The following is a 14063-nucleotide window of genomic DNA, read 5'->3' on the forward strand; positions in this document are numbered from 1 at the left end:
TCTCACTAGTCCAATTGAGGATCAGGTTACACGAAGCTTCGAAGACATTCTCAACCAAGATAATGTTTTTGACCCTTCGTTGGGAACTAATTTGGATGAAGTGAGATCTATTACTAGAAAATTTAAAAATATGAAAGCCCTGGGTGATGATGGTATTTTCTACATACTTATCAAAAAACTTCCTGAGAGCTCTTTATCCTTTTTGGTTAATTTATTTAACAAATGTTTTCAATTGGCATACTTTCCAGATAAATGGAAAAACGCCAAAGTTGTTCCAATTTTGAAGCCGGACAAAAATCCAGCTGAGGCTTCTAGTTATCGCCCAATCAGTTTGCTTTCTTCAATAAGCAAACTGTTTGAAAAGATTATTTTAAATAGAATGATGGTTCATATTAATGACAATTCTATTTTTGCTGATGAGCAATTTGGTTTTCGCCATGGGCATTCAACCACTCATCAGTTATTAAGAGTTACGAACTTAATTCGGCTCAACAAATCTGAAGGATATTCGACTGGAGTTGCTCTTCTTGATATAGAGAAAGCATTTGACAGTGTTTGGCATGAAGGTTTGATTGTAAAATTGATGAATTTTAATTTTCCTCTGTACATCATTAAACTGATCCAAAATTATTTATCAGATCGCTCGCTGCAGGTAAACTATCAGAATACTAAATCTGATAGATTACCTGTAAGGGCTGGTGTCCCCAAGGCAGCATACTGGGGCCCATATTGTATAACATTTTACTTCTGACTTACCTGATTTACCATCAGGGTGTCAAAATCTTTGTTTGCAGATGACACGGGCCTTTCAGCCAAAGGGCGAAGCCTTCGTGTCATTTGTAGTAGATTGCAAAAAGTTTGGATATTTTCTCCACTTACTTGCAAAATGGAAAATTTCCCCGAATGCTTCCAAAACTCAGCTTATAATTTTCCCACATAAGCCGAGAGCTTCTTATTTGAAACCTTCTAGCAGACATATTGTCACTATGAATGGGGTTCCAATTAATTGGTCTAGCGAAGCTAAATATTTAGGACTTCTGCTAGATCAAAAATTAACTTTTAAAAATCACATTGAAGGCCTTCAAGCCAAATGTAACAAATATATTAAGTGCCTATATCCACTTATAAACAGAAAATCAAAACTTTGTCTTAAGAACAAACTTTTGATTTACAAACAAATTTTTAGACCTGCCATGTTGTATGCTGTGCCAATATGGGCTAGTTGCTGCAATACCAGAAAGAAGGCACTCCAGAGGATTCAAAATAAAATTTTGAAAATGATTCTGAAGTTGCCTCCGTGGTATAGTACCAATGAACTTCATAGAATTTCTAATATTGAGACATTGCAACAAATGTCCAACAAAATAATTTCCAATTTTAGACAAAAATCGTTGCAATCTTCTATTGCAACGATTAACTCCTTGTACCCTTAGTATAAAATAGGTTAAGTTTAGTTTAAGTTGAAAACATTGTAATTCCTACATGGTTCAATTCAACCAGAGGAAAAAATTCTAACTGCCAGAGGCAATTGAAATGTATTAATAATAACTAAAAGCGTAGCAAATAAGGATGATAGTGTTAAGAAAACACGGAACACCTAGTCTAAGAGATGAATGCATGTATTAGATAATTAGCAAATAAAATTAGTTAAAAAAAAAAAAAAAAAAAAAAGGAAGAAAGGATCAATGTTCAGGTATTAAATTTGAATAAATATCCGACACCAATCAAAAATACTCTAGTACCGGTATTTTCCCGGTACTACCGGTACTGGACTTTCTCAGTACCGTAGTACCGGTACCACAAAAAAGAGACGGTACTAGGAACCCTATACAAAACCCCGATTAATCCACCTAGCGGAGTTGGTGCCTTTCTCGTGACTGATTTTGAGCGTGTTTTGGCTATAACTTCTGATACCATAGTCCGATCTAACCAATTTTCAATAGCAAACAATGGGATCCCGAACATAGCGTTAAAGGCAGCCACAATAAGCAATCCGGACATATTCAGGTCAGTCATGCAGAGGTGCCTGGACAAGTGGACATTCCGCGAAATATGGAAGAGACAGCGTTTGGTCCTGTTACCGAAACCTGGCAAGCCACCAGGAGACCGTACAGACCAATCTGTCTAATAGACACGGTAGGAAATCAACTGGAGAAGTTGATCCCAAACAGGCTGTCGCCATACGTGGAGAGGGCGGGAGCGGCTTGACAAAACTCCTCACCTTCGCTAGAGTGAAATAAAATCATCATCAGCAAAATGCTGCCTTCGCATCCTCACAATTGAGTGGAAGCGTAAAAAAGCAGAAGTACGAAAAAACAGAGTGAGGAAAAGCAAAATAAAAACACATGTGAGTGAGGCGTCGGGCGAAAGAGCACTCATTGAGCCTCCGGAACGACGCTTGTATGTGAAAAAAATGTTGGAGGCTGTTTTGAGTGTGAGTGTAAGTGAGTGGCGCACCAAAAGAAAAAGATGACCAGATGGACTCGCTCTTGTTTTGCGACGCACAAGCTCGGGTTTAATTATGAACAATGTTGTGAGTTTTGATGCTTATTTCTGCTCCTCAAAAAAAACTCTTGCTCTTGCTCATTTTCTACTCGGCGAGTAGTTTTTGGCAAGCCTGGCGGAAGGACTATCGAGCGAGCAATTCGGCTTTCAGAGATGACGGTATACTCTGGATGCCACCGAATTGGTGGTTAACACTGCAGAGGTCACCATCGAATGCAAGCGATGCGGTATACGTTACTGTGAAGTATGTAATAACACTCGACGTGCGGAATGCATTCAACAGTGCGTGCTGGATGGGGATCGCGAACTCGTTGCTTCGACTAGGAGTACCGAGATCTACGAGACAACCGAGGGCGTGGTTAGCGCACATCACGGCAGGTGTCCTGCAGGGATTAATTCTGGGACCATTACTGTGGAACGTGATGTACGATGGTGAACTGAGGTTGAAGCTCCTGCCACAAGTCGAGTTAGTGGGATTCGCCGATGAAGTGGCGCATCATGAAACGGAGATAATAGTCGTCAACAACCGGAAATCGATGCAGGAGGCGACAAATAAAGGCTAGATCATTTAGAAATTGTGCACTTAATAATTCGTTAGCGTTAATTAGAGTTGATATATGGTCGGGGTTCTGCCAAATCGCACTAAGCGCCAGCAAAAAAAAATCCCATTCTTCTGCCCACGATTTCGTTGAATAGATTCAATTGATCACAAATCGAATCGGATATTTCTCAACTCCATAACTGAGGATATTCTCCAACAAGTGTACCTATGAATTGCAATGAAATGATTTCCATTTTCCATTTACCAAATTTCACAAGTTATTCAAAAAGCCGCTGGGGCGGTTTGGCAGAAGCCTGACCATATGTTGTCCCATCGCAGGGATTCCGAGATCGGTTCGGGATCTCAAGACAAAACACATTCAGTATGGTCGAGCTTTACAGCCACGCACCTCACCGTTTTGCTTGCCTTGAAAATACAAAAATATCATATAATAAAACATGTTTGTCTATAAAACAAATTTGTAATTTTCCAATGTTCAGCATGATTTCATGATATATGTTTGTAAATAAAACTGTGAAAATGGTGAACCCGGATCATCAGATATAAATCAAAATTGCGGAACACTTATTTCCGGAAGTAGGAGCCAACAGAAGCAGCGATTGTGATTCATCATTAATCAAGGTACGTTTTGTATATTACCGTAATTGTCTCACACATAATTTAAATATGCTTATCTCTGTTTTCAGGACTGGGGAACAGCCATGTAACTCTCAAAGACTCGGAATTCTCTGGAGAAAGTATATTGAAATGGAACATACATGTTACATTCTACGTTGGCTGATATACTTAAAATTATGTGAGTGACATATCGCAAATATTTACAAATTTACTTACAAAATGGATTTTGTTTCAGTTCCGCCGCTGCTACCATTTATAATTATTTATATGCATTATATGTTAAGAAGAATATGCCTAAAACTGCGATGTTACCCAATAATAAAGAAAAAACAAACCAAATTTATGAAATTTATTGTTCTTTCATAAAATATTATCAAAAAGACAATCCGTTCAATTTAAAAACATTGATGTTTGAAATAAAAATTAATCTCTTTTTAAAACAACAATATTCTTGTTAATGGTCAAAGCTTTAAAGAAAGCTTTGTCAAACCCAAACTTTCAAAGCTTCCATAAAAACAACAATATTGGATTGTTGAAACAACAAGAATTCTTGTTCTGCCAAAACAATGTGAAATTCTTGTTAAATTTATGTATAATATTATTGTTTTAGGATAGTTTTTTCTGCGTGTAATAGAATACTAAGTTGCAAAGCAGGCCAAGTTCCAGTTGGAATGTAGAGCCATTGAAGAAGAAGAAGAAGAATGTCCCCGGAATTTCTTCTAGGGAAAGCAAGCCCCATTCACAACTAAATAATCGCTTACCCTTATAGGTCTCATTTGGTGTGGCCGTCCCTTATGTGGCCGGCTGGGTACCCGGGTACCTTTTCGGAATTCAATTCACGATATCTAAATGATTTTTCATAGCAAGACGTTGAAACTCTGTCAGATCCACAATAATGACGATTAAAATCGATTGTAGGGGTTAACGGAAGTTTTAATCAAGGAGGGGTGGAGGAAGGGGTTCCGACTTTTTTTACCCTTTAAATGACCACCAGGGTACCCGGGTACCACGAAACTGAAATGCTTGTATCTTTGTCAATTTTCAACCGATTTCAATAGTTTTTGGCTCATTCGATTCCAAATTTTCTTCTTTATCGTGCTGTTGTTGGGTTGGGTCTGTCCAGTCATGCTTATATCCGGGAAATTCGGATTTCCAGGGACATGTTCTGATTCGGCAAACTGACCTTGGATTTCGGTATCAAACTTCTAGAAATTTCCACAGCCGGTTGATGCTATGATTATCTTGGGCCCATCAGACGTGCGAACATTCGAGTGGCCATTTCAGAGCAGGTTCCCAGAGGGGTCGAGAACAATATGAGTATCGAACTTCTTAAAAGTTCATCACCAGATTCATTCTTACTGTTTTAGGGCTACCAGACGTGCTGACCTCAGAGATTCCGTTACAGTACGAGTTGCCCGTGGGCGAAACACTTTTCAATACATTTCAAGCATAATGGGTATCATTAATTTTATTTTCCCAGACTAAGGCCGGAGTGGCCTGTGCACTACAAAAAAGTCTTCTGCATTCAGCTCGTTCTATTGATGCACATTGCCAACCACGCAGTCTATGGAGGGTCCGAAAATCATCCTGCACCTAATCGATCCAGCACCTGAACGATCCAGCTTGCTCGATGTGCACCTCGCCTTATTGTGCCCATCGGATCAGGTTCCCTGAGAGGTCATAAGCATTTTTCAATGGAACCCCAACAATATGGGTATCAAACTTCTTGAAATGATCTAAGGGCCTTGTTTCTCACATTATTTTTTTTATCTATCTTACTACTCATTGATCTCTGTGCCCAGTGGTTTTCCGGTAGTTCTGGAACACCTGGGGAACTGGTCGATTCTTCCAATTTGCCCCAGTATGAGGCGACTATTTCTAATCACTCACTCATTGACACCAGGTGGCTACTAACAGGTCCTCCGGGAGGACAAACGGAACATTCGGAGCAGTGCTCATTTTTTGAATAGCAATATGACAGCAAAATCATTTTCAAGGACTACCCATTAATCCCGGAAGACCAGTCCAAAGCTGCAACTTTTTAAAAATTGAGTGTTCCAGTCATGAGCGAGGAAAATCAATGCAATGACTCATTCATTTCGGATGACCACTAAGAGATTCTTCGAAAGTCCTGGAACATCTGAAGAAACGGTCAATTGAACAAGATCGTCACTTTCTGCTATTTTTAAAAATCGATTCTAATGAGAGAGCAAAATCAATGCATAGAACACTCATCGATTCCGGATGGCCAATAAGTAGCCCTTCAGAAGTTTCCGAACATCCGGAGGAGTGGACATTTATGGAATTCCATCTAAGAAAACCACTACAGAAAAACACATCATTCCTGGAGGAACTTTCGGAGGAATTCCTGGAGGAACTTCCGGAGGAATTCTTGGAGGAACTTCCAGAGGAATTCCTGGAGGAACTTCCGGAGGAGCTTCCGAAGGAATTCCTAGAGGAATTTCCGGAGGAACTCCTGGAGGAACTTCCGGAGTTATTCCTGGAGGAACTTCCGGAGGAATTCCTGGAGGAACTTCCGGAGGAATTCCTGGAGGAGCTTACGGAGTTCTACAAATTCCTGAAGAACTGCCGGAGGAATTAATGAAGAATTTCCGGATGGGTTCCTGGAGGAACTTCCAGAAGGGTTCCTGGAAGAACTGATAAATTTTCAAGAAGTTTGTATCCATTTTGATGATATTCCATTGAAAAAAAATTATGGCCATCTATGACCCCTCGAGGAACTTGTTCTGGAATCGCCAATCGAAAATTTGCACTTCTGATGAACCCAAAACAATAAAGATCAATCTACTGATGAAATTTCAAGAAGTTTGATATCCATCCTGCGGATTACCTACCGAAATCAACGATCAATATCATCTGAGTAGGATATGTCCCTGGAAATTCGGATTTCCCGGATATCAGAAGGACTTGATAGAAGAAAAAGTTTTTAAATCGAACGAGCCCAAAATTATGTAGATCGGTTGAAAATTGACTGAGATATAAGCATTTTAGCCTTGTGCCGGGTACCCTGCCGGCCTGTTAAGGGTGTTTTTTTTACCGGCCACACAATGGTTAATACATCGGGGAAATCATTAGATTCAGTTGCTAAAGTGTAATACTCGGCCATAATAAACAACTCGTTTATAATGTATGCTTATTCAACGAAGCAAATGAAATCGATTATTATGCTAAATTAACATTGCTAACAAATTTGTGCGTTAGCCAGATAATGTACCTATTTAAAATGCTACCAAACTAAATCTTCAAACGGATGAAACCGGATACACGTCCAACAAAAGCAAAAACGACAACAAAAGCATGCAAAGCAGGTCCTTTCGTAAATAACGCTTTTCGCACCGTGTGAAACAGAGACCAAGCCATTCCGCGGCTCCATTATGTTTTCCAGCATATCCAAGGCATTGTTGGCCGATGACACCGATGTTATCTCAATTATGGGTGTTTTGTGAACTGAAAAATAATCATCAAAAGAAAAAGGAACGGAGAAAATTGCAAAGTTAAACAATTGCGATATACCTATACGCCTTGCTGTTGTTTTTTCACACTTACATTCCGGAAATACGTGATAGAGAGTCAAGTTGAGGCGATGGAACCGGCGGTTTAAACCTAACGCCGATTGCGCGAATAGCACGTGAAACATCATCAATATATAATATAGAGCGTAAAAAGGACAATATCCTAAGACATTAGCACCTAAAACAAATATTTAAGAGATATGTCATCTATATTAGCAATAAACCACTGAACTAGACAAAAAGTGTAAGTTGAATTAGAATAACGAAAGCATTCGCATATCCATCCCATCTTTGCTGGGTTCCCTTTTCATATGGGACTGATATGTGATTATAGGCAGTATTTCAGTAGCATTATATACCGTTAACCTATGAGATAAACGACAGACAACAAGTAATGCAATGATTCGATTTTATTTCAAGAAGCTTCTCTAGGTTTTGCCATCAACAATATTGATGATTAAACTTTGCGAGAGTCTTATAAGAAGATGGAACTTACTGTAAAAAAAGCAGCAAATTAATTAAATGGAAAAAGATTTCTTAAAAATTTCATGCATTTTGAGACCATTGTTAAACAAATTCGATGAGCTTATTTTCATACTTTTTAATGTTTATCACCTTGCAGAGTTGAAGACCTACCTAGGACATATTTTTCGATTATATATGCTGCCAATTAATGGCTCTATAGGTAAATGTTCGAAGCATGCATAAAAAAGTCAACTCAACAAAACTAGTACTAGTACTTCAGAGTGTTTTTTGGCCGCTCTTACGGAAACTCCGAAACAAAACCATCACCAATTTTTAATGCAAAATCGTGTCATTCCCTCAATTTGGGGAAACTTCAAAAATAATTGAGAGTCATTCGGAGCGTAACTTAGACATTCAAGATGTTATGTACCTATTGTTCTAAGAAAATAAAGACTCTAACAATAATTAAAAATTATGTTATAAAATTGTGCATCAATTATATCCGTTAGGCTAAAACCGTTGATTAAAACCGTGCAGGAAATTTGCGATTTCAAGGTCTACCCAACACTTTATAGTTTGTAATAAATTCAGAGATCATTAGACGATTAATAGTAGTACTACAGTTGCAGTGTTACAGAACAAAATTTTAGTGCGATTTTTTACTATGTGAGGTAAAAATAAAGCAAACAACAAACACAGCCTTGCTAGATTTTCCCACGATGATTGCCAGCTCAATTTACGAGTACCATATTGCAGAATGGCAATTTAAGCTTGCTCCAACGCACCCAATTTATATCCCATCAATCATATTGAACGGTGCAAATCGTTTGTAAGAATATAATCGAAGAATCGTTTGGCTTACCTGAGTCTTGATTTTCCTTCTTTATTTTCTCCGCTATCCGATACCAGACCCAAATGTCAAGAGCTGGAAAATTAAGCAACTTATCCCATTATTTTTCGTTCGTCCCCAGACGCCCCGGGCCCTTCCAGCAATCACTCGAGACAAGACGTACTACGGTGTGGAGCAGCAAAAAAAAAGTCTCACCTAGAGCACCTGTTATGATGACACCCACCACGGTCAGCATCGTGAAACCTTTTCGTTTCTTCGTTTCCTTTTCTCCGGCAGCGAAGTACATCGAAAGCATATCGTCCGCCTAGAAATGATTCAAATTAATTTTAGAATAGCGGTGGGACTCGGTTGGTTCTACGAATGGAGCAGTGAGAGAGCCCAAAATTCAGTATGAAGCAGGATTCACATAGGGGAAAAGTCCCTTTTCTCTACATCCCCATATATCTATTCTATCTGATAACATGCTAAAATGCTTTTGGAGTAGGAAAACAGACTCCTTTCTATTTACACGGTGTATGTTTGGAAGAACGTGGAAGCTTTGAAATAGAGAACTGGAACTGTTACCCTGAATTCTCCGTGGAGTAGAACTTTTCTTATTCAGGGATGGAAAAATCACAGAAGCGTGAAAAATTTATTTAATTTACCAAGCGTAAAGTATATTAATTTCCGGTGTAGTACATTTTGGCTACCGGAAAATAATTACTCAACCAATTAGTTTTCCCATCTGGGAGCTCCTTGTCCTCGTACAAGTTAGGTCTACGAACTATACATAATATAATTCAGTCCCTAACCACTTGCCGATAAAAGTTGTTCGTCTCACTAGTGAAGCTTATGTAGACAATGAACGATACGTACCTCGTTTAATCGTTGATTAAGCTCTCTCACGAATGAAAGACCAAATATACCGCAAAAGATGCCGCAAATGCAAGCGGAAACAACGACCGATACATCCAGCGTAGTCACCACTTTCGATGTAGCCGTCTTCATTCTAATAACGAAACTTTCCAAAATAATGGTTATTTAAAAATGTAGAAGAAAATGATTGAATAGTTCTAGAAGCAAAAGCCACGATTATAGAGAGAAGATTTACACTGGGCGAAATAAAAACAGCATCACCAGAAATTTTGTCAATATTCTTGGAATTTCCATATCATTTGTTTTATTTTCAGTTTAGAATGCTTGTGCAATCTGTTCTTTAACTTTTTAACATTACAGCAATATTTTTGCAGGCCAAGTGCAAGATCGGTCGTGTTCAATGTCGAACACTGAATTTTTAGGCTGTTTATTTTTGTTTCATGCGGTCTGAAAGTAAAAAAAAAGTGCAAGATCGGTCGTGTTTCATATCGGACGCAGATTTTTTTCTAGATCCGGGTGTTTGAATTTGCTTGGTGCCGTCGGAAGCAAATTAATTAGTGCAAAATCGATTATGTTTCATATCGGACGCAGATTTTTTTCAAAGTGCAAAATCTGACGCGTTCATAGTTCATATTAGGACGCAAAATAGTCGTGAAATCCGGGTTTGTGCTTAGTGCGGTCGATGAGAAAATAAATTAGTGCGAACATTGCTCGCCTTCCTTCTTTCTTCTTTCTTCTTTCTTCTTCCTTCTTTCTTCCTTCTTCTTTCTTCTTTTCATTCTTCTTTATTTCTTCTTTCTTCTTCGTGCATACCTCTACCTTCTTCATTATTCCTTCTTCCTTCTTTTTTCTTCTTGCTTCTTTCTTCCTTCTTTCTGCATCCTTCTTCATTATTCCTTATTCTTCCTTCTCCATTCTCCTTCTTCCTTCTTCCTTTTTCCTTCTTCTTTCTCCTTGTCCTTCTTCGTGCTATCTTCCTCCTTCTTCCTCCTTCCTTCTTTTTTCTTTCTTCTTCCTTCTTCCTTCATCATTTCTTCTTCTTCTTCCTTTTTGCTTCTCCCTTCTTCTTTCCTCCCTTTTCCTTCTTCTTTATTCGTGCTTCTTGCATCCTTCCTTCCTCTTTCTCTTCCTCTTACTCTTCGTTCTTCTTTCTTCCTTCTTCCTTCTCCCTTCTTCCTTCTTCATTCTTCCTTTTTCCTTCTTCATTCTACCTTCTTCCTTCTTCCTTCTTCCTTCTTCCTAGTTCCTGCTACTTCCTCTTTTTACTTTTTCTTTCTTTTGTTTCTGTTTTTTTTTATTCTTCTATCTTTTTTCTTCCTTCCTTTTTCATTATTTTTCGTCTTTCTCCTTTTCTCCATTCTTCTCTCTTTTTCATTTACTTTTTTTGTTTTCTTTTATTTTTTATTTTTTTTCTTATTTTTCATCTTTTTTTCATCTTTTTTTTTCTTCTCCCTTCTTCAATTATTATTCCCCATTCTTTGTTCTTCCTAATTCCGCCTTTACCCCATTTCTCACTTCGCACCTCTCACTAGTCACTTCTCAATTATCACTCCTCACTTTTCTTCTTTCTTCTCACTTATTACTTGTCTATTCTTATTCGGCGTAAGCGTAATGACTATATTTGGCTGAAAGACATTTGTATATTTTTTACTTTTCTCGCAAGCATCAAATCGTTTTGTAACGAGGTCGATCTATTCTTTTGCTATTTTTATGTTTCTTTGTTATTCATATAGTTTTAGAGCTTGATGCAACTTTGCGAAACGGTTTCCCACAAAAGTTACTATTTTCTTAATAATTTTCACACAAGCTTCAAACTACCCGTGTTCAATCAAATTACAACTAAATTGGCAGCATAATAAAATTTCCATAAAGAATTAGATATTTTCCATGAAAAATTAGAAAATTGCCAATAAAGAAATCAGAATAGAAACAACATATAAATATAAAATTTCCCAAAATAATGCAAAATTTCTGTTAACAATTGAAATTTTTCCTGCAAACACAAATATATTAGCACTTTTAAAAGCGAAACTTACGATTACAAAAGAAGAGTAGTCAAAAAAAGAATTTGAAAATTTCCATTGAAAAAACACTAAAATTCCATAAATAAATCGATATAACCATTTAACAATTACAAAACTTTCCACAAAATGAATATTTTTTTCACAAAAAATTGAAATCATTCCATAAAATATCAATAAAGTGCAACAAAAAATAAGAAAATGTCCTTCAAAAAATGAAATACAGTATTGACCCGATTTTGTCACTCCCCGATTTTGTCTACCACCGATTTTATCACGTTTTCGACCCGATTTTATCACGTCCCGATTTTGTCACATTTTCGGCCCGATTCTGTCACCCCAAAAATTTTTGAAGTTTATTATAAATAACTTCTGAGTACCTGGGAAGGATTCTGTAAGCATTTTCGACCAGAAATAACTGGTACCGTTCAAGCATTTTGCCTTTCCAAGGGATAAAATGATTTATATTTGTGAAATGAATTAAAAAATTTGAAATAATTTTTTTTCCGATTTTGTCACATACCCTGTTTTATCACCCCAAAATTCACCAGGGGGGTGATAAAATCGGGATATTACTGTAAAACTCAATAACCTTTTTTAAAGAAAGAAAAAATGCTCAGTTCTACGGCTTTTTAAATTTTTGCACGGAAGTTTTCTTATTTTTTCATTGCTCTTTATTAATTTTTTGTCAAAAGTTTTGTTTTTTTGTGGAGAAAGATAGGGGGAATGACGGCTTTGGCAGGTTTTGTTCTATTATTGGCAGGGGTTTTTTTATGACTGACTATGCTCATATTTGGCCTAAACATTCTTTGCATATCAAAGAGTATTGTGGCCAAATTTCATAAAATTTGGTCGACAAAAACCCCCTGACAATAATAGAACAAAACCTGCCAAAGCCGTCTTTCCCCCTATTTAATTTGGTGGAAATTTTTATGAATAATTTTATACATTTCTTCATTTCTTTAGTGGATATGTTCGTTATAGTTTCCGACGGGTTTCTACGATATTTTCTCATGCGAAAATTACGAGTTAGGCTTAGTAAATCGTGAATAATTAAAATTAAGATTCGTATGGAAATTTCGGAAATTTAAATAATGTTGCTATTTGTCAAAAGGAGGACATTTCTAGCTGAAAGGATGACTAACTGGACAATAAGCCGAAGGTTTTTCTACAACTCTGTCTAACAGTTCGATCTTTAAATTCCAATCATAACGGAGCTATAGCGCTAGTAGCAGTAACTCATACTAAAATATTGAAATTTTGTTATCATTTAGTATAAGTTACTGCAACTGGCGCCTTAACTCTGTTAATAGTGGAATTCAAATATCGACCTGTTAGGCAGAGTTGTAGAAAAACATTTGCACTAGAAGTTCATTATACAACACATTTTAAAATTTAGCCTCTGGATTGAGTTATTGACTAACTATTAAATTATCGAACGCAGATTACTAAATGATCGATAACATCATCATCAGAGTCATCCACTGTTGGAGTGAAATTGCGTAAGAGGCAATGAAGAGAAGAGTAGGAGCAAAGCACTTCGAGCCCTAAAGAGGGCGAAAGAACGGCTGCTACCCGACAGCCCCGAACTGATTTATCTCCTTTACACACATTAGACTGCCCGGAATGAGTGCCGGCAAACCATTCATAAGGCGAAGGAGAAATCCTGGATCGACTTCTTATAAGGCATCAGTAGCGAGCAGACGATGGCTTTCCAGGTCCCCCGGGACAACGGCGAAGATTTTAACCAAGCTTTAACGTTAGACGAGCTGGACTTTGCCCTACGTAAAGGAAAAAGAAGATCTACATGACCGGACAACATGGGGTATCCGATGCTCAAACATTTGCCAGCCGGCACAAAATTGGATCTTCTTGAGGGCATCAATAAAGGGTGGACACACCTCGAAGAATCCAGCATCGTCGTTCGTATCGTAAACTCCTCATAAAAATAAGAAATTTCCCCTAAAAAAATAGAAAATGCCAATGAACAAATCAGAGTAGAAGCAATAAATAATTATAATGTTTCCCTAAATAATGCAAAATTTTCATGAAGAACAAAACATTTTTAGCACTTTTAAAAGAATCAAAATTTTCCATTTAAAAGAAATAAGGTACACCGTTGCAAGTTGAAATGCGGGGCAGTTGAAACGGAAGCTGTAATTTAGACCGAATGCTCTAATGATTTGTTTTTTAACAAGCTACTCCCTTAAGGTCTGAGGGAAGGGTTTTCCGTTAAAAAAGCACGTGGTAGCACTCTCTGAGAGAGAAAATTGCCCAATTCAGCCCGCCAGAATGACGCTGTCAGTGTCGCCAAAATGATTTCATCATTATGCAGTTTACAATTGCTTGAGAATTTGCCGTAAGCGGAGAACAAAAGGAATAGGCAACAATGCGGAAGAAATTTATCACTCATGCAGTGGTTCGGCGAGAGAGGAGAAGGAGCTTCCGAAGGAATTCCTGGAGGAGCCTCCGAAGGAATTCCTGGAAGAAATTCCGAAGGAATTTCTGGAGGAACTTCCGAAGGAAGTCCTGGAGGAACTTCCGAAGGAATTCCTGGAGAAACTTCCGAAGGAATTCCTGGAGGAACTTCCGAAGGAATTCCTGGGGGCACTTCCGAAGGAATTTGTCTTATTTGTTTCATTTGCCCTATTTGT

General features: G+C 37.8%; 1 protein-coding gene across 5 annotated transcripts in view; it reads right to left on the minus strand.

Moving 5' to 3' along the window:
- The window catches only part of LOC134219262 (gustatory receptor for sugar taste 43a), a 46668-nt gene that overhangs the window by 10112 nt on the left and 22493 nt on the right, over positions 1 to 14063 (minus strand). For 3 of the 5 annotated variants that reach the window (XM_062697983.1, XM_062697982.1, XM_062697985.1), the window contains 5 exons: positions 9389 to 9533; positions 8729 to 8837; positions 8546 to 8608; positions 7253 to 7396; positions 7043 to 7153 (listed from right to left, as the gene is read on the minus strand). In XM_062697983.1, the coding sequence (XP_062553967.1) occupies positions 7043 to 7153; positions 7253 to 7396; positions 8546 to 8608; positions 8729 to 8837; positions 9389 to 9533 (572 nt within the window). The remainder of the gene's footprint in view (positions 1 to 7042; positions 7154 to 7252; positions 7397 to 8545; positions 8609 to 8728; positions 8838 to 9388; positions 9534 to 14063) is intronic. The other 2 variants (XM_062697984.1, XM_062697986.1) reach the window with 2 other exon arrangements.

Source organism: Armigeres subalbatus, chromosome 3, assembly GCF_024139115.2.
Source record: "Armigeres subalbatus isolate Guangzhou_Male chromosome 3, GZ_Asu_2, whole genome shotgun sequence".
NCBI classification, from domain to species: domain Eukaryota; kingdom Metazoa; phylum Arthropoda; class Insecta; order Diptera; family Culicidae; genus Armigeres; species Armigeres subalbatus.